The 25,127-nt window shown below is 45.8% G+C and overlaps 1 protein-coding gene across 1 annotated transcript in view; it reads left to right on the top strand.

Moving 5' to 3' along the window:
* The first annotated feature begins 1,172 nt into the window (after positions 1-1,172).
* The window catches only part of LOC121288713 (lutropin-choriogonadotropic hormone receptor-like), a 94,414-nt gene continuing 70,459 nt past the window's right edge, over positions 1,173-25,127 (top strand). The window contains exons 1-4 of the mRNA XM_041207462.1: positions 1,173-1,242; positions 3,732-3,795; positions 6,638-6,712; positions 16,926-17,000. Of these exons, the coding sequence (XP_041063396.1) occupies positions 1,173-1,242; positions 3,732-3,795; positions 6,638-6,712; positions 16,926-17,000 (284 nt within the window). The remainder of the gene's footprint in view (positions 1,243-3,731; positions 3,796-6,637; positions 6,713-16,925; positions 17,001-25,127) is intronic.

The raw sequence follows: 25,127 nt of genomic DNA, 5'->3' as shown, positions 1-25,127 counted from the left end.
AGAGCACTAATCTCTGGCCATCCAAATGGTGGCCTGCACTCTCTGGCATGCGTGAATAAGCTTCAGACTTAGCCAAGAGTAGTGCTTAGTACACCCAAGCTAACCCACTTGTCGCTCTCTTTCATCAGCAGCATGGAGCCTGGTGACCTCACTGTGTGCTTCATGGCTTACAGAGAGTGGAGACAAAGGAGAAGAGATGATGGAGGTGGCTGGCTGGTCAGAGTGAGGAACAGCACCCTCAGGAAGAAGGGGTGGCTGGGGCGCTCACGCCTGCTGCTGAAGAGCCACAGCGAGCCATCGCTGGTCGGGTGCCTGGCTAGACTCAGGGTCTCCTGCAGATGACCAGGAACTAGTGTCACCGAAGACTGTGCATATCCAGGGAACTGGTCAGTCATATCTGCCACCTGCTGTAGGATTTGGTGCCACGCTGATGTGGAGGACATCCACTGCCAATAGCTGTGAAAGTTACCGCGGTGCTCAATTTTTATGCCAGTGGCTCCTTTCAGGGCCCCACAGGTGACCTCTGTGGGATATCACAAGCCTGCACCCACAAATTCACCCATGAGGTCACGGGCACCATTTCCACGAGGGCACACAACTTTGTTCATTTCACCCAAGATCAGGAAAGCTAGGAAGCAACAGTGATGGGATTTGCCCAAATCTCAGGCTTCCACAGGTGCAGGGTGCCACCGACTGCACTCACATGGCGCTTAGCTCTCCATGACAACAAACAGTCAACTCCATCAACCACAAGGGCTTCCACGCGCTGAATGTTCAGCTGCTGTGCGACCACCACAAACGCATCCTGCAGATCTGTGCACGGTTCCCAGAGAGTGTCCACAACCCCTACATTCTCAGTAGGTCTCAGATCCCTGACGTCTTCCAGGATCCACAGAGGCTGCAGGGCTGGCTCCTCAGGAACAGGACTGCCCACAGAGGATGTGGCTGATGACACCTGCGCGGTGACCTCAGCCTGCAGCAGAGAGAAGGTGCAATAAAGCTCATGCTGCAACTCGCACCTTGGTGAAGCAAACCATTGGAATGTTGAAAATGAGGTTCCGGTGCCTGGTGGAGCCCTGCAATACAGTCCACAGAGGGCGTCACGCATCGTCTTTGCCTGCTGTGCCCTTCACTATCTGGTGCTGCAATGGGGAGAGGAGCTGGATAAGAAGATGGAGGAACTGCATGTCTCCTCCGAAGAGGAGGACGTTGACGGGGATGAGGTTGAGGAGGTCCTTGAAGGTGATGTTGACTGTGATGAGGCCAGCACACTGGCCAGATAAAGCAGGTTTGTTCGGGAGGTCCTCATAGCTGCTAGATTTATGGAGGATGATGACCACATGCAGTGAGGAGACAGCATGGATCCTCACACTGCTTCTGTAAATGTTTGACTCCTGTCTGGCTGATGATAGTGCACATATCTTCTGTGATAAGGCTCCTGTCATGAAGACGTTGTGGTTACCATACTCCCTATATTCCAGGGGGATGATGATGACATGCAGTGGGGACACTACATAGATCCTCACATAGCTTATGTGAATGTCTGGTTCCTGTCTGGCTGATGGCAGCTTGCTTGCGCTCTGTGGTCAGGGTCATATCATGGAGATGCAGCTGGGAAACTTTAACTTCTGATCCTATGGCATCCTTCGTGAGCTGAACCCTTCAGGACCACACTGTCACTGGACACAGATGCTGATGAGATGTGGGGCCAGCTGCACCTCAAAGGTGCTGGGAGCACACAGAGAGAATGACGGAATTCTGTGATGCCTTCCCACGACATTCTGGCAGCAATGATAAGCCCCATCAAGGTGTAGGCACAACTGATGTGACCAGTGACAATGAAGGCGCAGGATCAGTGTGCTGGGAGGGTTGCACAAAGCATATGAAAGAGGCCCATGTCTTTATCTCATGCAGGAACAAAAGTTTCACATCTGAGTGATGTGAGCACTTCTCATCAAAACAAGGAGCCATAGGCAAGGAGACATTCTTGGGAGTTTATTAACAAAGTGAACAACATGTAAAAGTGATTAACACCCATGCTCAGACTGTGCAACTACATCTTAACCCTAGGGCTTGGCCTAAATAGCCAAGTGGTTATGGTACTGGGTTTGTAACCCCAAGATCAAGAGTTCAAATCTCACAATGGCAAACTATGAAACAATGTAACTTCATCTGAAACAGATGGAAACGGGTTTGTACTCGAAAGAGTTACATCTTAACCCTACGCGGTGTCTGCCGGCACACTCAAGGCCTTCCGTGCTCGGTGGGCACCACAGGGACTGGGGTGTTTTATTGACCCCCTTAATCACATTTTGGTTTAAACTTTGTAAGTTTCCTTTAAACTTTGTCCTTGGTTTTACAGCTGGCCTGAATTAGGGGCTGTGCTTGATTTGTCCTTCATTTTGTTAATTTAGTTTAATTGTTTGAACTCAAAAGAGTTACATCTTAACCCTGCCGCTATGTCTTGATGTTCCCCTGACATCTTCAGCGGCGGTGGAGGCAGCCTGCTGACTGCGACGCTCTGTCTGTGATGACCTTGACGGGCGTCCTCTGGAAGGCCAAAACCGACAGGGCCCTGGCCTGCTTTTGGGGTCCTCCTGTGTAGCAGTGGCACCCTCCTCAGCCCGTGGAGCTGGATTTGCTGGTTCACAGGAAGGGGGGATTCGAAGGGCTGGACACTCCCAGAGTCACCTGGGTGGATGACCCTGGGGTATGCACCTGATGGTCCTCCTTCCTTTGGGTGCCTGATGGCCCCTGGCTGACTCCTTAAGGAGAAGGGCAAGCTGGAATGAAATCGAGATGCCCCACACCCCTCTTGCGTTGAAATTGCTGTAGGCCAATTATGGCGTCAACGATGAAGTTCAGCCCGCGCAGCATTTCCTGCGAAAGCAAGGAGAGATAATTATTGCATGGCAGTGATCTGTGAAACAGAACAAATCACTCATAGGATGGTTGTCTGATGGATGTTACACTGCTGGATCCTCACTTGAACACCACCGACCTCACTGTCAGCAAAGGAACAGTCCAGATCTTTGCCAGCCAGCTGGATGACTCTTTTTTCAAAGTCTCTGAGGACCTTGATATCAGGCATTCTTCCACCAGTCTGTCCTGCAGATTACAAATGGAGAGAGTGTAAGCAGGATACCTGCCAGGCCAGATGAGAAGTATGCCTGGCATGTGTGGGTGCCATCGACAGGATGAGGACAATGAGGGTGTGTGTGAGAGAGTGAATGGTGATGTCCCTTGAACTGACAGGGAGTGAGATCCCTGTGGATGTGTGATGTGTTTATGAGTGTGTGAGTTGAGAGTGATGACAAGAGTGACTTACCCTGTCGGAGCGGAGGAGATCATTAATCCTCTTTTGGCACCGGGTGGTTGTCCTCTTTTGCAGGGCATTGGCATTGACCACCACTGCCACTGTCTCCCAAACCAAATTGGTGATGTTGCTGCCCCTCCTGCGGCCAGAACAGGGATAGAGGATATCACGGCGGGCCTCTAGGGCATCCAAAAGACGTTCCATTGACGCCGGAAGCAGTGAGAGGTGTGCACACAGCTGCACTTTAAATATGGCGCCCAACATGAGGAAGCTGCAAGGTGATGGTGTGGCGGGCGAATCAGAGGCCAGCAAAGCAGTGCATTTCCTGGGAATGCATGATTAATGAGGCAGGATTGGGACGATACGGCATGAAAATTGCAGCTGGTGGTTAAAATGCTCTTTTTCCTGTACATAGTGCGAATCTGGGACAATTCTGTCCTTCGAGTTCACCACAGTTTTGGGGTCGGGTCAAAGCTATTGTAAGTATAACACTGTATTATGAAAGCACTGCTGATAATCAGTGGCAAATATCAGCCTAACATAATCCAAAGAAAAAGATCCAGATAAAAAATTCCAGTTCATAAACTTAACTTCATTCAACTGCAATTTGGATTCGAAAATAATTGAGTATTGCTGAAAAAAGAGACGTTGTTGAAATTTTTCATCTTCCATTCATCAAGATAGGCACAAGAATGCCAGATTTCAAAGGGAGCGACTATTTATACTACATGAGAAGAGGGTGCTGATTGGTTGACAAGTGGGCTCTGATTGGTTGAGGCGTTGCCATGGAGAATGTGCTAGGAAGCTATTTTTTAAAATTCATTCACAGGACGTGGGCACAGGCTTTGGGGAGTCAGGAGGTGAGTTACTTGTCACAGGATTCCTAGCCTCTGACCAGCTCTTGTAGCCACAGTATTTATATGGCTGGTCCAGTTCAGTTTCTGGTCAATAGTAACCCCCAGGATGTTGATAGTGAGGGATTCAGTGATGGTAATCCATTGAATGTCAAGGGGTGATGCTAATGCTTAGATTCTCTCTTGTTGGAGATGGTCATTGCCTGGCACTTGTGTGGCGTGAATGTTACTTGCCACTTGACAACCTAAGCTTGGATATTGTCCAGGTCTTACTGCATTTGGACATGGGCTGCTTCAATATCTGAGAGGTCATGAATAGTGCTGAACATTGTGCAATCATCAGTGAACATTCCCACTTCTGCCCTTATGATGTAAGGAAGATCATTGATGAAGCAGCTGAAGATGGTTGGCCTGAGGAACTCCTGCAGTGATGTCCTGGAGCTGAGATGACTGACCTTCAACAACCACAACCACCTTCCTTTGTGCTAGGTATGACTCCAACCAGTGGAGAGATTTCCCCCTGATTCCCATTGACTCCAGTTTTGCTAGGGTTTCTTGACGCCACGCTCAGTCGAATGCGGCTTTGATGTCAAGGGCAGTCATTTTCATCTCATCTTGGGAGTTCAGCTCTTTTGTCCATGTTTGAACCAAAGCTGTGATGAGGTCAGGAGCTGAGTGGCTCTGGCGGAACCCAAACTCGGCATCATTGAGCAGTTTATTGCTAAGCAAGTCCCGCTTGATAGCACTGTTGATGACCCCTTCCATTACTTTACTGATGATGGAGAGTAGACTGATGGGGTGGTAATTGGCCGGGTTGGATTTGTTCTGCTTTTTGTGTACAGGACATACCTGGGCAATTTTTCACATTCTCCGGTTGATGCTGATGTTAATGCTATACTGAAACAGCTTGTCTAGGGGCATGGCAAGTTCTGGAGCACACGTCTTCAATACTATTGCCCATCATCTTTGCACCATCAGGGCCTTCAGCCACTTCTTGGTATCACGTGGAGTGAATTGAATTGGCTGAAGCCTGATATCTGTGATGCTGGGGACCTCCGGAAGAGGCTGAGATGGATCATTCACTCAGCACTCCTGGCTGAAGATTGTAGCAAATGCTCCAAGTGGTGCTTAACATGGAGGAGCGCTGATCCATCAGCTGAGGGCGGGCAGAATGTCATAATCATCAGGAGGTTTCCTTGGCCATGTTTGACCTGATGCCATGGGGTCCGGAGTTGATGTTGAGGACTCCCAGGGCAACTCCCTCCTGACTCTATACTACTGTACTTCTGCTAGGTCTGCCCTGCCGATGGGACAGGACACATATCCAGGGATGGTGATGGTGGTGTCTGGGACATTGTAAGGCATGATTCTGTGAGGATGACTATGTCAGGCTGTTGCTTGACTAGTCTGTGAGACAGCTCTCCCAATTTTGGCACTAGCCCCCAGATGTTAGTAAGGAGGACTTTGCAGGGTCAACATGCTGAGTTGGCGGTGCCTAGGTCAATGCCAGGTGGTCCATCCGGTTTCAAAGTCAAGCAGACATTGTAATGGCTTGATATAACTGAGTGGCTTTCTAGGCCATTTAAGAGTCAACCACATTGCTGTAGGTCTGGAGTCATATGTAGGGGTTTAATGAACCAGGTGGATTTTTACAACAGTTATTAGACTTTTAATTCCAGATTTTCAAAATTGATATCAAATTCCTCCATCTGCCATGGTAGGATTTGAACCTGGGTCGCCCAAAGCATTACTCTGGGTCTACTGGATTACCAGTCCAGCAACAATACCACTAAGCCATCGCCTTCCTCAAATTTTTGCCCCTCATACTTCTGTTTAATTCAGAAAAGGTATAATGCCTGGACATGTTCCTTTTGCCTGCAGAGGACAGGTCCCTGTATATGGATAAATGGAACTTCTAGCATGCATAAGTGAGCTAAATTGCAAGCCCAACTGCTAATCTTAATGTCTAATGTTAGATGTGATTCCGCAATCAGGCAGCACTTGCTAAGCAATCACAAATGTGCTACGAATTACACTAATAACCAATTTATGTTCTGAGTTTTGCAAGTATGGACTGGTTGAGTATAGTCAGTACTCTGCATTTTGCAAACTGCCAGAGGAATGTGCTGTTCGATACAATCTGTCAGTCATTGGGACATACGGCCTACGTACCTGGCATCAGATCGGCATTGAAATACATATAACAAATTACTTGTGTTGTTACTGCATAATAACAGTATGAAATGGCCAGTTTCACCTGTCACTCAAATTTTTGAGATAGCTTATCCTTCCAGGATAATTTGAGGTAGATTGGGCACTTTTCAGGTCTGAGAGTTGCAGCCTTAAGCCTGTTTGTGAGTATGCACGATACACAGTGAGCAGTGATCTGACTGGGGTAGCCATTATAATTCTATAATTCTACAGTGCCTGGAATGAATTGTTTCCTTTGTGTGTCCTTGTATTTCAGTGATATTTCCCAGAGTGATTCTTTGGAGAGAATTGAATCTAAGGCCTTCGTTGATCTTCTGGACTTGGTGGAACTGTAAGTGATATTTGTAAATATAATCAGTTTGCAAGTGCCAGACTAATTTGACTTTGATGCCAATGTGACTAAAGGTTTCAAGACTTTAGGGGTGGAATTTTCCCAGTCCCACGAAGGTAGTCTTGAAGACGGGACCTGGAGGAAACTTTGATATGAGGCCGCAGATCAGTGGTCTCTGCATTCCCAGGCAATCCTGCTGGAGACGTGTCATCAGAGGCAGCAGCTACATGCATGGCAGCAATGGGTAGCCAATTTGAATAATTAAGTGCACATTTGTGGGCAGATTGGGGTCACCACTGGGATGGGCTCCCAGCTGAGGTAAAGCCCAGTGGCTGACCAGCAAATGGCCAGAGGGTTCACATAGCCTCTTTCAGTTCTCAGCCCCCCTCCACCCCGCACTAGAGGTGCAGGGATCAGCAGGTCACAGCTGCGGCCATAGGGTATACTCCACATGGGTGGCCTAGCAGCTGTGACCACATTTTAATTTAAGAAAGTAAAACAGTTTCCGAGGGTGCCTCAAAATGGATATGTTTTCGTGCTTGTCCTCCTACAACAGCAGTGCCCACCTCTGCTGGAGGGCTGCTGAGGGCCTGCAGCCTCAGGAATCCACAGGCCATCCATAATGGGAAGGTGGAGAGAAAGGCGACCAGTTAGGAGGCTGCCTCCCAGAAGATTGGGCCGACAGGTGTTAAAAAGTGCAGGGTGGAAATAGTCCCACCCTGTGATTATTTTTAAAGGGTATAAAGTTCCACCCTAGTTGCCTATTTAACGAAATATAGAAAATATTCAGATTAGAAATGAAGCAATCCAGATTGTAAGAACAATTTTTGCCAATAAAGTATTATACTGAAGGTAACCTATAAAGTTGCAGCTACTTTGGCCAAAAAAGACACCTTATTTTCTCAGCTTGAGTCATTATTTTAAACCTTGGTTATAGTCTCTAGCTAAGACCCTGTAGCAGCTTTGCATCAGTCATTCACATGATGATAATCTCTATTGAAAGGTCAATCGTGGGAAAGAAAAGAATGAACAAACATATCAATTTTTTAGATTAGGGTATTAGGGAGAAATAAAGCAGATTTTAAGCTGAAACCTATTATCGCTATGGTCAGGAAGAACTTGGCCTGGAATAATAATCCCAAGCATGTGAATTCAAACTCCGCCATGGTAATTTGAGAATTTGAATTCAGTTCTTTTTAAACAAACTCACTACATGAAACAATGCAGATCTGAATCCAGTTTTATTATTCAATGGGAAATCCACCCGTAGAGCTTTCGAAGAAAATTGGCAGTACTATGCCTCTTTGTTTAACAAGGCTCTGAAACCTTACAGAGAGACTGTGGTTTAGAAAACCCATGGCTGTTCTCCCAATCTTCCGTCTTAACATCTGTGGAACTGACTGTTAATGCAGTTTTTCCAGAATTCCCCCTGATGCTATGGCAGGAGATCAGGAGGAACCCTGCATAAAATATGCGCAGCTGTTCTGTAAAATAACAAATACCTGTGAAAAAACAAAGTTATAATTCAATCTCAGTGTTCAAAGTATCCTGTCCAGCTTTGATCTCAGTTTATGAGTGTTTAGGAAGACACATAAAAGCTATTTTCTAAGTTTCTTCATTTAATATGAAGCAATGTGTTGTTTAGAAACGTAGAAACATCGAAAATAGGAGCAGGAGTAGGCCATTCGGCCCTTCGAGCCTCCTCCGCCATTCATTATGATCATGGCTGATCATCCAACTCAATAGCCTGCTCCCGCTTTCTCCCCATACCCTTTGATTCCTTTTGCCCCAAGAGCTATATCTAACTCCTTGAAAACATACAATGTTTTGGCCTCAACTACTTTCTGTGGTAGCGAATTCCACAGGCTCACCACTCTCTGGGTGAAGAAATTTCTCCTCATCTCAGTCCTAAATGGTCAACCGCAAATCCTCAGACTGTGTTTCCTCTGAGTGCCTCCCTGTTAGCGCTTTGTAACTCTTTTTGTAGATGTTATATCTAGAATACTTTATGTTAACACTTTAAAGCAGAAATTGAGACATTTATAATACGAAATAGTAAATTGTTGCAATATGAATATTTTCACAGTCCTCAAAAATGCCATTAGTGCGCATTTAGTTGAATTAGAGGCAATAATAAACAGGCAGGATGCTGTGATATATACATTGAAGATTCAGTACATTGCAACCAAGTATGTCACATGGTCCCACATGGTTAAAAATGGTTAAAAAAGTAAAAGCCCATGGGATGCAGGGGAATGTAGCAGGTTGGATAGAAAATTGGCTCAGTGGCAAGAAATAAAGGATAATTGTTGAATGTTTTTGTGACTATAAGGCTGTTTTCAGTGGGGTTCTGCAAGGCTCAGTACTAGGTCCCCTGCTTTTTGTGTTAAATATTAATGATTTGGAAGTAAATGGAGGGGGAATGATCAAGAAGTTTGTAGACGACACAAAAATTGACCACGTGTTTGAGAGCGAGGAGGATTGCTGTAGACTGTAGGAAGATATCAATGGACTGGTCAGGCGGGCAGAAAGGTGGCAGTTCAACCCAGAGAAGTGTGAGATGATGCATTAGGGGAGGTTAAACAAAGTAAAGGAATACACAATTAATGGAAGGTTACTGAGAGGTGTAGAGGAAGTGAGAGACCATGGAGTGCATGTCCACAGATCCCTGAATGTAGCAGGACAGACTGATAAGGTGCTTAAGAAGGCATATGGAATTTGAGGGGCCTGGATAGAGTGAATGGGAAGAGTCTATTTACTTTAGCAGAGAGGTCAGTGACTAGGAGGCATAGATTTAAAGTGATTGGTAGAAAGATTAAAGGGGAGGTGAGGAAACATTTTTTCACCCGGAGAGCTGTGGGCTCTGGAACTCACTGCCTGAAAGGGTAGTAGAGGCAGAAATCCTCAACTCATTTAAAAAGTGTTTGTATATGCACCTCAGGTGTCGTAACCTGCAGGGCTTTGGACTAAATGCAGGAAAGTGGGGTTAGGTTGGGCGGCTTGTTTTACAGTCGGCGCTGACACAATGGGTGACGTGGCCACTTTCTGTGCCGTAAACTTGCTATGATTCTATTAGGACATGAGGTTACAAAAGAGAAAAAAATCAATCTCCTCGTACTTAAGTTATGAGATCAACCACGTAGCCCGTCCCTATAGCCCCTCCAATAACTGAACATCATTTTTGAAATAGGAAGACCAAAGCTACATGGAGTACTCCAGATTTCATCTCCCCATGGCCAGACAAATTTTTGACATGACCTCTCTTGTTCTATGTTATACCCTCACAATGCATCTCAACATTCTGTTTGCTTCTTTAACAGTCTGGAAAGATTGTGCTACTAAAACCCGAAGATCTCCCTCTTGGTCCAATACCCTCAGTACATTTTAATTTTGTGCATATTTCACATCAATCTTCCTTCTGCTAAATCCAGTAACCTGAACACCATTTAGCAAACGTTGGAATTTGAATGATTCATTCAGTATAAATCATTGGCCCCAATTTACCCCCTGCATAAACAATCCTTTAGTTATAAAGCACAATTCTGCCATTCAATGATCATATTTAACTTAGGTGACAAGAGTCTTGTTTGCCAGCTACAGACTTCTTTGGAGAAAGCCCATCATATTAAGTGCCTAGGGGTGGAAATCCTGCCAATCAGAGCCCGGCAGCTCATCCTTGCCACCAGTGCCACCAGGAGAGCAATGGTAGCTGCTGGTAATACATGCATCAGAGGCCCAGGATCAGCAAGGGACCCAGTCCACAGGCGAATGAGGGCAGGATGAAGGTCGTGAGGAGGGGGTGGGAGGGTGGGTTGGAAGAAATGGCAGGAGTTGGCTTTCAGTGGATCCACCCCTTCCCAATACCAGATCTCTCAATCAGGCACTCAGTGACTCAGTGCATGATAATGAGGGACCCCACCCCTTTACCTAGGAGCTGGCAAGCAAACATGACGGAGTTTGCTTACTGGGCTTCCCATGTAGCAACTACCCTGCCCACTTAATGGTCTTGATTGGCATCTCACCCCAGACTTAATCAAGGCAGAGGCAGTGGGGTCACCACCAGGCATCTTCCCTGAGGATTAAATGCCCCTCCGCCTCCAAATTCGCCTCGGGGGAGGGCATTAAATTCCGCCTGATATGAACATTGCCAAGGGTGATCTGCTGGAAGGTTAAAAACAAATCGGGCATTTAAATTGTTATTATAATCTAATCTCAGTCACAACATGAATTGTATTTTTAGCATACAAGTTAAATTCCTTTTAAATTAATGGGTTGTCTCCTCAAGGCTTTTTGTCTGATCTGTTTCTATCTGCTTGTTGGAAAACGTTTGGCAGTAAACTGACATAACTAGAAAGGATAATTCAGCTGTTATAGATGGATTGAAAGATGTTTTAATTTGTTAGCATCCTTTATTTAAAAAATAGTCTCAGGAGAGCAAGTTGAATGAATGTGGTGTAGTGTGTATACTGATTACTGACAGAAATATTTGTTGTTTTAGTCAGAGAAGATTTGTTTTTTGGATGTAGGTGACGTTAATGAACCCACATTTATTGGCCAGCCCTAGTTGTCCTGAGAAAATGGTTTTCAAACTTCTCCTTGGTCTGCTGCAGCCATTGTGATGGTGCTGCCATAATTCTCCATAGGGAATTTCAGGGGATCCACCCAGTGAATGATGAATGTATAAAAAGATCCTCTAGTTCTTGAGTATTTTCCATGAGGAAAGGTCCACAAAGTGAGAAGTTGGGGGAATTATGGGGGGTGGGGATGGCGGTTGGTGGGTGCAGTGGAATGCATCCCTATGCAAGTGCTGGGAACACGCTGCTCAGAACTTCACACCAGCCCGCACAAATTTAACTGCATTGGAAGAACTTTCTTGATTAACATGTTATTGTTGGTGCATGTTCATGGGGCTTTTCTGCCTATGCCGTAAAGTCTGGTATATTCTGCCAAGTCTCGCGAAGTTTTGGGAGGGGAGTTTCTGTTTCTCTACTCATGAAATGGATGAATTGGTGCCCAGATGGAGCCAAAATGTCTTCCAGAAAACTAGCCAAGATTCCAGCTGGGGTCCTCAGGTGAATCCAACAATCACTTGGTCCCATCAACTACCTGTTTCTCAACTGCATGTTCCAGCGGAATTAGTGGGAGGGCAGCACTAATGTCGGGGTAGATGGGAAAAAGTGTTACTATGGTCAACTCTTATGTCTACGCATACATTTGTAAACTCCAGTACCTTCCCACCAATCGGTGAAGGAAACCCGAGCATGAAATTTTAAAAAATCAGGCTGCTTCCCTGGCTCCGACCACATCTCCTCCTGTGAAGGCCACTATGCTTTACCACACTGGGATCAGCACTCTGGGCACGCTATAGAAAGGTACAGACTGGACCAGTGAAGCAGGAACTCTTGGCATAGATTCCCCTTCCCTGGCTCAGTCTCCTTGATGTCATTTTGCCGTATACTTGTAAAGGGCAATTGGTGTCTATAGTAACTATAGTTTTTGGAAACGTAGGACTGTAGCTTTCAGAAAAATCCTGTGTTGTAAGATCACATGATTTGTCTAATCCAATGTGTTAGCAGTACAGGGAATATCTACGGGAGATACACATGTGTAGTTGCTACCGCAGTCTTGTAAATAAAGTTAAATGTGCCTACCAAGAAAAGCTGTCTGAAGATCAACTCTACAACAAACTTGTGATGAGTATGTAAAAACAAAAAACTGCGGATGCTGGAAATCCAAAACAAAAACAGAATTACCTGGAAAAACTCAGCAGGTCTGGCAGGATCAGCGGAGAAGAAAAGAGTTGACGTTTCGAGTCCTCATGACCCTTCAACAGAACTGGGTGAATCCAAGGAGAGGGGTGAAATATAAGCTGGTTTAAGGTGGAGGGGGGAGTGGGGGGGGTGGTGGTGTGGTTGTAGGGACAAGCAAGCAGTGATAGGAGCAAATAATTAAAAGATGTCACAGACAAAAGAACACAGAGGTGTTGAAGTTCGTGATATTATCGAAACGAATGTGCTAATTAAGAATGGATGGTACGGCACTCAAGGTACAGCTCTAGTGGGGGTGGGGGGGCATAAAAGATTTAAAAATAATGGAAAGAGGTGGGAAAAGAAAAATCTATATAAATTATTGGAAAAAATAAAAGGAATGGGGAAGAAACAGAAAGGGGGTGGGGATGGAGGAGGGAGTTCAAGATCTAAAGTTGTTGAATTCAATATTCAGTCCGGAAGGCTGTAAAGTGCCTAGTCGGAAGATGAGGTGCTGTTCCTCCAGTTTGCGTTGGGCTTCACTGGAACAATGCAGCAAGCCAAGGACAGACATGTGGGCAAGAGAGCAAGGTGGAGTGTTAAAATGGCAAGCGACAGGGAGGTTTGGGTCATTCTTGCGGACAGACCGCAGGTGTCCTGCAAAGCGGTCGCCCAGTTTCCGTTTGGTCTCTCCAATGTAGAGGAGACCGCATTGGGAGCAACGAATGCAGTAGACTAAGTTGGGGGAAATGCAAGTGAAATGCTGCTTCACTTGAAAGGAGTGTTTGGGCCCTTGGACGGTGAGGAGAGAGGAAGTGAAGGGGCAGGTGTTGCATCTTTTGCGTGGGCATGGGGAGGTGCCATAGGTGGGGGTTGAGGAGTAGGGGATGATGGAGGAATGGACCAGGGTGTCCCGGAGGGAACGATCCCTACGGAATGCCGCCAGGGGTGGTGAAGGGAAGATGTGTTTGGTGGTGGCATCATGCTGGAGTTGGCGGAAATGGCGGAGGATGATCCTTTGAATGCGGAGGCTGGTGGGGTGATAAGTGAGGACAAGGGGGACCCTATCATGTTTCTGGGTGAGAGGAGAAGGCGTGAGGGCGGACGGGCGGGAGATGGGCCGGACACGGTTGAGGGCCCTGTCAACGACCGTGGGTGGAAAACCTCGGTTAAGGAAGAAGGAGGACATGTCAGAGGAACTGTTTTGAAGATAACATCATCAGAACAAATGTGACGGAGGCAAAGGAACTGAGAGAATGGGATGGAGTCCTTACAGGAAGCGGGGTGTGAGGACCTGTAGTCGAGGTAGCTATGGGAGTTGGTAGGCTTGTAATGGATATTGGTGGACAGTCTATCACCAGAGATTGAGACAGAGAGGTCAAGGAAGGGAAGGGAAGTGTCAGAGATGGACCACGTGAAAATGATGGAGGGAAAATTAATAAATTTTTCCAAGTCCCGACGAGAGCATGAAGCAGCACTGAAGTAATCATCGATGTACTGGAGAAAGAGTTGTGGAAGGGGGCCAGGGTAGGACTGGAACAAGGAATGTTCCACATACCCCATAAAGAGACAGGCATAGCTGGCGCCCATGCGGGCCCATTGCCACACCTTTTATTTGGAAGAAGTGAGAGGAGTTGAAGGAGAAATTGTTCAGTGTGAGAACAAGTTCAGCCAGACGGAGGAGAGAAGTGGTGGATGGGAATTGTTCGGGCCTCTGTTCGAGGAAGAAGCTAAGGGCCCTCAGACCATCCTGGTGGGGGATGGAGGTGTAGAGGGATTGGACGTCCATGGTGAAGAGGAAGAGGTTGGGGCCAGGGAACTGGAAATTGTTGATGTGACGTAAAGTGTCAGAGGAATCACCGATATAGTTGACCCATTACAAGCCTACCGACTCCCACAGCTACCTCGACTACAGCTCCTCACACCTCGCTTCCTGTAAGGACTCCAAGCCATTCTCTCAGTTCCTTCGCCTCCGTCGCATCTGTTCTGATGATGCTACCTACAAAAACAGTTCCTCTGACATGTCCTCCTTCTTCCTTAACCGAGGTTTTCCACCCACGGTGATTGACAGGGCTCTCAACCGTGTCCGGCCCATCTCCCGCCCATCCGCCCTCACGCCTTCTCCTCCCACCCAGAAACATGATAGGGTCCCCCTTGTCCTCACTTATCACCCCACCAGCCTCCGCATTCAAAGGATCATCCTCCGCCAACTCCAGCATGATGCCACCACCAAACACATCTTCCCTTCACCACCCCTGGCGGCATTCCGTAGGGATCGTTCCCTCCGGGACACCCTGGTCCATTCCTCCATCACCCCCTACTCCTCAACCCCCACCTATGGCACCTCCCCGTGCCCACGCAAAAGATGCAACACCTGCCCCTTCACTTCCTCTCTCCTCACCGTCCAAGGACCCAAACACTCCTTTCAAGTGAAGCAGCATTTCACTTGCATTTCCCCCAACTTAGTCTGCTGCATTCGTTGCTCCCAATGCGGTCTTCTCTACATTGGAGAGACCAAACGTAAACTGGGCGACCGCTTTGCAGGACACCTGCGGTCTGTCCGCAAGAATGACCCAAACCTCCCTGTCGCTTGCCATTTTAACACTCCACCTTGCTCTCTTGCCCACATGTCTGTCCTTGGCTTGCTGCATTGTTCCAGTGAAGCCCAACGCAAACTGGAGGAACAGCACCTCATCTTCCGACTAGGCACTTTACAGCCTTCCGGACTGAATATTGAATTCAACAACTTTAGATCTTGAACTCCCTCCTCCATCCCCACCCCCTTTCTGTTTCTTCCCCCTTCCTTTTGTTTTTTCCAATAATTTATATAGATTTTTCTTTTCCCACCTCTTACCATTATTTTTAAATCTTTTATGCCCCCCACCCCCAATAGAGCTGTACCTTGAGTGCCGTACCATCCATTCTTAATTAGCACATTCATTTAGATAATATCATGAACTTCAACACCTCTGTGTTCTTTTGTTCTTTTGTCTGTGACATCTTTTGATTATCTGCTCCTATCACTGCTTGCTTGTCCCTACAACCACACCACCCCCTCCCCACTCCCCCCTCCACCTTAAACCAGCTTATATTTCACCCCTCTCCTTGGATTCACCCAGTTCTGTTGAAGGATCATGAGGACTTGAAACGTCAACTCTTTTCTTCTCCGCCGATGCTGCCAGACCTGCTGAATTTTTCCAGGTAATTCTGTTTTTGTTTTGTGATGAGTATTTGCTTAATGAGGTACCTGATGTTAATAGGTTCCAGAGAATGTGTTTCCAACAAAAGAATCTGAAGTCGTGGAGCTGTGACATTCCATATAGATCAGGAAACCACCTGAAAGACTGAACTTGTAATTTCATGACCTATGTAAATATTGTAATGTCATGAGATAAATATCCTTGTAAATATAAAATGTACAGAAAAGTTCAAGGGGGAGGAATGTAGTAATTATAGTTTTGGAAAATGTAGGACTGTAACTTTAAGAATAATCCTATGTTGTGAGATCACATGATCTGTGTAAACCAATGTGTTAGCAGCACAGGGAACCTCTACGGGAGAGTTCTTCTTTAGTTCTGAAGCTTGATGCACACACGTAGTTGCTACTGCTGTCTTGTAAATAAAGTTAAGTGTGTCCACCAAGAAAAGTTGTCTGAGGATCAACTCTATAACAATGTCTCCACTTTTTACAGTGAAAGAACTCCAAGAAATGGTAGAGATCTGATACAACTGGGTCTCCACCATTTTCTGTTGGCCTCCCACTGGCGTAATGGTAGGAAACCAACAAAAACCCCAAGAATTTTGGCCACTTTAATATTTGCTTTGATTTGGATATACTTGCTTGAAGCATTGCAACATCTGTTAGAGTCAAAAAGAAGATTTCTGGCACACACTACGTCAGTAAAGTTCAAAATTACTCGCTTGTACAGCTGAACCGAGGGTTTTGGAATCTAGAGCGATAAAAAAAGGTGGCCTGTGTGTGATGCCTGTTTGCTATTGAGAGTGCTGAGCAATACCCACTAAATTTTCTGGTTAAAGTGGAATAGTATCAGTCTGGGTTTCCCCACTTGATTGCTATTCACCGATATCTGCTGCAGATTGTGCATGTGTGGACATTGATTGAGGATGAGGCTAGGCTAATGCCCCATGCCTAAGCTCACATAGAAAGCATGGACAGTTGGGTGAGATATTAGAGGATGACTGCAGCCCATAAAACTATGGTCCAGCAAAAAAAGTTAATACTTTCAGCATGGTGAGGAGGGAATAAAAAATGAAGAGCGGAACAAACACTCAGAATTTTTTGTATTCTTATTTTGTCATATTTAACTATATTTTCAAAAAAAGATCATTTATGCATAGTGAAGCTATTAATTAATCTTATACTCTTACATGTTACATTCACATTAAGCTCCATGTATCCTTTACTCGCCAATGAATTCTAATATATCTTACTTTCCTCCATCCAGCTCAATTCAGAATACAAAGCACCTGGTGAAAATTGATCAAGAAGCTTTCAGAAATCTACCACGACTAAGATACTTGTGAGAGAACCTAATTTGCATTAGATTCTGAGAAGCATGTTTCATACATTGCATTTAATGTACCAGTTGTGGTTCACATGATATTAACTGTTTTATTCAGTCTTCACTTTCGTTTATGTTCTGCTTCACAAAGACACCAAAAATAAATGCAGATAAGGGAGGTCATTTGGCTCATCCATCTCTTTGTTCAATGGGAAACAGGGGTCCTGACATCCTGCAGAAGTCCATTAGGTCTCCCTCCTGCTGTAACAGAATCACAGAATTACACAGTGCAGAAGAGGCCCAACGGCCCATCGAGTCTGTACCGACATGTGAGAAACACCTGACGTACCTACCTAATCCCATTTACCAGCACTTGGCCCATAGCCTTGAATGTTATGACATGCCAAGTGCTCATCCAGGTACTTTTTAAAGTATGTGAGGCAACCCACCTCCACCACCCTCCCAGGCAGTGCATTCCAGACCGTCACCACCCTCTGGGTAAAAAAGTTTTTCCTCACGTACCCCCTAAATCTCCTTCCCCTCACCTTGAACTTATGTCCCCTCGTGACTGACCCTTCAACTAAGGGGAACAGCTGCTCCCTATCCACCCTGTCCATGCCCCTCATAATCTTGTACTCCTCAATCAGGTCGCCCCTCAGTCTTCTCTGCTCCAATGAAAACAACCCAAGTCTATCCAACCTTTCTTCGTAACTTAAATGTTTCATCCCAGGCAACATCCCTGGTGAATCTCCTCTGCACCCCCTCCAGTGCAATCACATCCTGCCTATAATATGGTGACCAGAACTGCACACAGTACTCCAGCTGTGGCCTCACCAAGGTTCTATACAACTCCAACATGACCTCCCTACTTTTATAACCTGTCTCGATTGATAAAGGCAAGTGTCCCATATGCCTTTTTCACCACCCCACTACCATGCCCCTCCGCCTTCAGAGATCTATGGACACACACACCAAGGTCCCTTTGTTCTCCAGAATTTTCTAGTGTCAAGCCGCTCATTGAATACTTCCTTGTCAAATTACTCCTTCCAAAGTGTACCACCTCACACTTTTCAGGGTTAAATTCCATCTGCCCTTATCTGCCCATTTGACCATCCCGTCTATATCTTCCTGTAGCCCAAGACACTCAACCTCACTGTTAACCACTCAGCCAATCTTTGTGTCATCCGCAAACTTACTAATCCTACCCCCCACATGGTCATCTATGTCATTTATATAAATGACGAATAATAGGGGACCCAGCACCGATCCCTGTGGTATGCCACTGGACTCTGGCTTCCAGTCACTAAAGCATCCTTCTGTCATCACCTTCTGTCTCCTACAAGTAAGCCAATTTTGAATCCATCTTATCAAATTACACTGTATCCCATGTGCATTTGTCTTCTTTATAAGTCTCCCATGTGGGACCTTGTCACAGGCTTTGCTGAAATCCATATAAACTACATCAACTGCACTACCCTCATCTACACACCTGGTCACATCCTCAAAAAATTCAATCAAATTTGTTAGGCATGACCTCCCTCTGACAAAGCCACGCTGACTATCCCTGATCAAACCTTGCCTCTCCAAGTGGAGATAGATACTCTCCTTCAGAATTTTCTCCAATAGTTTCCCTACCACTGACGTGAGACTCACTGGCCTGTAGTTCCCTGGCTTATCTCTACAACCCTTCTTAAATAGCGGAACCACATTAGCTGTTCTCCAGTCCTCTGGCACCTTCCCCACGGCCAGAGAGGAATTAAAAGTTTGGGTCAGAGCCCCTGCGATCTCCTCCCTTGCCTCCCTCAGCAGTCTGGGACACATCATCTGGACCTTGAGATTTGTCCACTTTTAAGCCTGCCAACACCTCCAATACCTTGTCACTCCCTATATCAATTTGCTCAAGAACCTCACAGTCTCTCTCCCCAAGTTCGATACCTTCATCCTCATTCTCTTGAGTGAAGACGGATGAGAGGTATTCGTTCAACACTCTACCAATGTCCTCTGGCTCCACCCATAGATTGCCCCCTTAGTCCCTAATGGGCCCTACTCTTTCCCTGGTTATCCTCTTCCCATTGATATACTTATAGAATATCTTGGGATTTTCCCTACTTTTACCAGCCAGAGCTTTCTCATATCCCCTCTTTGCTCTCCTAATTGCTTTCTTAAGCTCCACCCTGCACTTTCTGTACTCCACTAATGTCTCTGCTGATTTGCTCCCCTTGTGCCTGCTAAAAGCCTCTCTTTTCTTTCTCATCATATCCTGAATATCCCTGGTCATCCATGGTTCTCTGGGCTTGTTACTCCTTCCTTTCACTCTAGAGGGAATATGTTGAGCCTGTTAGGCACAAGATTAGCCAATCCTCCAGGGAAGCAGTGTAACTACTGTGAATAGCCCCTTACATCATTTCCCTGGGAGTTTTTGCTGATCTCCCGCTGTAACTTCAGGAGACTGGGAAAATCACCAGATCCCCTCTGGCGGTTAAATAAACCCATCACAAAATCAATGCCACTTGAATGATTCGAGATATTTTGTCCATGCTAATGAATCCAGAAGGCCATTCTAGGTTTTGATTACTCTTTTGCATAAAGAACTGATCCCTGACATTTGCCCTAAAGTTGCCTTTTATCAGTTTATACCTTTGCCCTTTTGTTCTGTAGTCGAGATTCCAGTTAAAAGTGTTACGAATTTACTCTTTCCATTCCACTTATAGGCCCCTGTATTGTTCCCTTTAGCCCAGATACTATGGAGAGAAAAGGGTTAGGTTACTAACTCTTAAATGTTGCTGCATTTTCCATAAAGGGCTGAATAAGCACAGGAAAAGCTGGGGGTATCTTGCATTTATATAGTGGTTTTAGAGTAGAAACATGTCCCTGCATGCTTGAGGTGTAAGAAGAAGTCTGTAGAACGCAAGTCCATCCAAGACATTTGTAATGGTTCTTCTAGCACGAAAAGGTGATAAGATGAAAAGCAGGGATAAGCATTTTTTATTTGTCTGGAAATATATGGTCAACACCTCAAAACTATGGAACAACTCCTGTTGTTCCTTCATCTCAGGCACTTAAAACCCAGGCGTTGTCATCACTTAAGCACTATGTCTCAACTTATCTTGTCTTCTCTTCCATGCATTTCAACCTTGGTGGTGTTCTTATGCTTGGGCCTTCACCTTGACTTCTTGTGAACAAAAAACATTGATAGCCAAAATTAACTTATTTATCCTCTGACCATCTAGTTATTTGCATTTAGTTTATTTTCTGCCTTTTGAGAAAAATGTACAACATCGTTTTTCATAAAGTAATACAAATTTACAGCACAGAACAAGGCCATTCAACCCATTGTAGCATATGAACATACGAATTAGGAGCAGGAGTAGGCCACTCGGCCCCTTGAGCCTGCTCCACCATTCAATAGTTGATCTGAATGTAACCTCAACACCACATTCCTGCCTACCTCCGATAACTTTTCACCCCCTTGTTAATCAAGAATCTATCTAGCTCTGCATTAAAAATATTCAAAGACTCTGCTTCCACCGCCTTTTGAGGAAGAGAGTTCCAAAGACTGACAACCCTCTGAGAGAAAAAAATTTCTCATCTCAGTCTTAAATGAGCGACCCCTTATTTTTAAACAGTGACCCCTAGTTCTAGATTCCCCCACATGAGGAAACATCCTCTCCCCATCCACCCTGTCAAGAATCCTCAGGATCTTAAAGGTTTCAATCAAGTTGCCTCTTACTCTTCTAAACTCTAGTGGATACAAACCATAAGACGAAAGAGCAAAAGTAGGCCATTCAGCCCATTGAGTCTGATCCACCATTCAATGAGATCATGGCTGATCTGATGATCCTCAACTCCACTTTCATGCCTTTTCTCCATAATCCTTGATTCCCTTACTGATTAAAAATCTATCTCAGCCTTGAATATATTTAATGACCAGCCTTTAAGCCCTCTGTGGTAAAGAATTCCACAGACTGACTACCCTCAGAAGAAATTCCTCCTCATCCCCATCTTAAATGGGCTACCCCTTACTCTGAGATCATGCCCTCTGGTCCTAGACTCTCCCTCAAGGGGAAACAACCTCTCAGCATCTACCCTGTCATGTTCCCCAAGAACCTTCTATGTTTCAATAAGGTCAAGCCCAACCTACTCAACCTCTCCTCAAGAAAATCCCTCCACACCCAGAATCAACCTAGTGAATCTTCTCTGGACTACCTCCAATGCCAGTATATCTTTCCTTAGATAAGGGGACCAAAACTGTTCACAGTATTCTAGGTGTAGTGTAACTAGTGCCTTGAACAGTTTCAGCATGGCTGCCCTATTTCTATACTCCATTCTCTTTGAACATTCCATTTGCCTAAACCTAACCAGTCCAACCTTTCCTCATAAGACAGTACACCCATTCCTGATATTAGTCGAATAAACCTTCTCTGAACTGCTTCAAATGCACTTACATCTTTCCTTAAATAAGGAAACCAGCACTGTACACAATACTCCAGATGTGATCTCACCAATGCCCTGTGCAACTGAAGCATGACCTCCCTATTTTTGTAATTAATTCACCTCACAATAAATGATAACATTCTATTAGCTCTCTTAATTACCTGCTGTACCTGCACACTAAGCTTTTGTGATTCATGCACTAGAATACACAGATCCCTCTGAATCTCAAATCTCTGCAATCACTCACCATTTAGATAATAAGCTTCTTTTTTATTCTTCCTGCCAAAATGAATGATTTCACATTTACCCACACTGCACTCTCTTTGCTAGATCTTTGCCCACTCACTTAACCTTTCTATGTCACTTTGTAGCCTCCTTATGTCTTATTCACAATTTACTTTCCTACTTATCTTTGTGTCATCAGCAAATTTAGCAACCATTCCTTTGGTCCCTTCATCCAAGTCATTTATATAAATTGTAAAAAGTTGAGGTCCCAGCAATGATCCCTGTGGTACACCACTCATCACACCCTTCCAACCAGAAAAAGACCCATTTATACCAACTCTCTGCTTCCTGTTAGCTAGCCAATCTTCTATCCATGCCAATATGTTACCCCCTATACCATGAGTTTTTATTTTCTGCAGTATCTGTGCTGTCTCTGAATTATTCATTTAATTCCTTTCAACAAACATATAGGCCAGGATCTCTAGGTCGGTGAGCAGGGGAAGGGGCCCGCTCGCCAATGCGTAAAATGACGTTGGGCGGAATTCAATTTTCAGGTCTGCAGGGGTGCAGCCGAATCAGCTGTGCACCCACCAACCTGTCAACGGCCTATTGAGGCCATTTGAAAAGTAATTGACATAATTAATGGACCTGCCCGTCCAACCTTAGGGTTGGCGAGCAGGCTGGGAGCCCTGGCGGGCTTCATGAAGCCTCACCCATGGGCGGGATGAGGTTTCATGAGGGATTTTTAAAATTTAATAAATGTTTGATTTAAAGCGATGGACATGTTCCAACTCATGTGACAGTGTCATATGAGGGGACATGTCAGGGAAATTTTGTTTGTGCACCTTTACCATTTTTAAATTTGGCACACTTAGTCTCAGGGAGATGAGTGCGCTCTTTCGTGCACATGCGTGCAAGAGCGCACTCTTGGCTAAGGGAAAGCCCCCCACCGGCCCAGGGAGTGCACAGTGCTTCCTGGCGGATGTCATGCTGGATGAGCCTTAATTGGCCCAGCCATGTAAAATGGTGGCGCGCCCCCAGTTGGGGGTGCCGATCGGAGGCGTCCCTGTCCGCGCCTGCTCCGGCATTCCCCCCCTCATCGGGGGAAAATTCTTTCCATAATTTCTTTTTTTTCTAATATTTATCCACTTATGTTTTGCATTCTTGTTGCACCACTGTTTCTGGTAAAGTTTTCCATGTCCTACCTGCCCTCTGTGATAAAGTAAACAAATTCTCCTAGCCTCTCCCTTCATTCTTTTAGTGATGCACTTAAATTGATGCCCTCTAGTTGCCAACTCACCAACCAGTGGAAATAGCTTCTCCCAATTTACCTATTTGAAAACTCTCAATGCTGTCCTCCTCTTTTCAACTCCTTTGAGTATCTGAACCCCTACACCTTTTAAAGGTATACAATTTAGGGTATGTATTCTCTCCTTATGCTTCCATCCAAAAATATAACTTCACATTTGTCTACGTGGAATTTAATTTGATGAGATTTAAAGTGACGCAATCTATTAATTTACATAATCTCCTCCTGAAGTTGTTAACCATGCTCCTTAGTTTTGTGTCATCAGCAAATTTTGATATCATGGCCAGAATTTTACGTCTCGTAGGCGGGTGGGCACTCGACCTGATCAGATGTGAAATAGCGCAAGATGACATATGGCGAGCGTCCTGGTGTCATCCTGCATGCAAGCAATCTTCAGGTTGGTGGGGACGCATGGGTGTCAGAGCCACGCCTGCCAACAATTAAAGGGCCACTTAAGGTCATTAAAAAGGCAATTGATCCTGATTTTATGTTGCCCATGTGATTTCACACTCGTCGCACGGGCAAAAATGGCAGGCGGGCAACCCACTTTAAAAAAAATCTCATTCAAGGATGAAAAGGGTCAACAGCATTGCCAGTGTGATTAGTGAGGAGTTTACGAGATTGTTTGCTGCTGCTGGTTGCTTATTTGAACTTTATTTCTGTTCTGAGCTTCAGTCTTAGCATTTCTAGACTTCATTTCAGGACTCATTGGTGTCTCCAAGGCCCCTGGAGGATTTTGACCATGTGGACGCTTCCAGGTACCAGACTGCCTTCAGTTACCCTGGTAATGGGGATTGTGGCCTCCACTGGTGGCACCTCCTCTGAGGAGGAAGAGAGGGGCAGAAGGGAGAGGAGGCCAAGTGTCCCAATGCAGCTTCTAGGGGAGCGACCTGTGGGAGGAGAGGCGCAGGGCCAGCAGGTAGCCCAAGGCAGAAGGGGCCTCAGAAGACGCCGCTATCCAGCTGCCAGTGTTTACAGGCAGCAATGCAGCTACCTCAACATGTCCAAGGTGCAATGCTGAAGGAGGCTCCACCTCTCCAGGGAGACAGTGACTTCCATTTGTCAGTTGATTGGGCCTGAGGTTACCTCCAACTTTGTGGGTGGAAACCCCATGCCAGTGGCTCTGAAGGTCACAGTGGCCCTGAATATCTATGCCTCCAGATCTTTCCAGGAGTTAGTGGGAGATCCTTGCTGCCTGGAGTGTCCCAATCAGCTGTCCTCAATTGGATCAAGCTTGTGACTGATGCTCTATTCAGGCGTTTAATGACATTTATTCATTTCCATATGAACAAGGTCAACTAGGCTGAGCAAGCCAAAGGGTGTGCAGCGGTTGATGGGTTCCCCTGTATAGGGTGTAATTGACTGCACACATGTGGCCATCAAGGTGCCAGCGGGTCAGATGGGTGTCTTTGTCAACAGGACGGGATTCCACTTGATGAACGTCCAGATAGTGTGTGACCACAGGACGCAGATTCTGCAAGTCTGTGCAAGGTACCCTTGCAGCTCCTCAGACACTCATAGGGGCTAAGGCTGTTCGCTGCTCCAGCTCGACTAGATGGATGGCTGCTGGGTGACAAGGGCTATCTATTGAAAAGATGGCTTATGATGTCTCTCCACCACCCAAGAACAGAGGCACAGCAGCATTATAATAGGAATCATGCCTCCACAAGGGCAGTGATAGAGAGGACCATACTTTTCCAATACCTGGACCATTCAGGGGGAGCACTACAATATCCCCCCCAGAACAGGTGTCACTGATCGTGGTTGCATGCTGCGTTCTCCACAATCTGGCTCTGGCAATAGGGGACCCACTGGAAGAAGAGGATCTTGATGCAGCTCCACAGGCCACAAATGATGAATCCAGTAGTGAGTCAGAAGAGAAGCATGGTGAAGAGAACACTGAAGGCATGGAGGCAGACTTCTGTATCCTTCAGGGAGGCAGGGACGTCTTGATCCAATGCTTCTTCAGCTAGACTGCCAAAGATCTGCTTCCACCTCATGCCAGGGCTGCCGCCTCCATCCCGGATGTCTGAAGTGATCTTTCCTTTGAACCCAAAGTCCACTCAGTGCCTATGCAATACAGTTTAGAGCCACTCACTTCCAGCATGAGATACTGGCATGTCTTGCACCTATAAAACAAGTGAAACGTACTCAGGCCATTAAGACAAAAGCAAAAT

This window comes from Carcharodon carcharias, chromosome 2 (assembly GCF_017639515.1).
Source record: "Carcharodon carcharias isolate sCarCar2 chromosome 2, sCarCar2.pri, whole genome shotgun sequence".
Classification (NCBI taxonomy): Eukaryota; Metazoa; Chordata; class Chondrichthyes; order Lamniformes; family Lamnidae; genus Carcharodon; species Carcharodon carcharias.
This window is presented reverse-complemented; position numbering and strand designations above follow the sequence as displayed.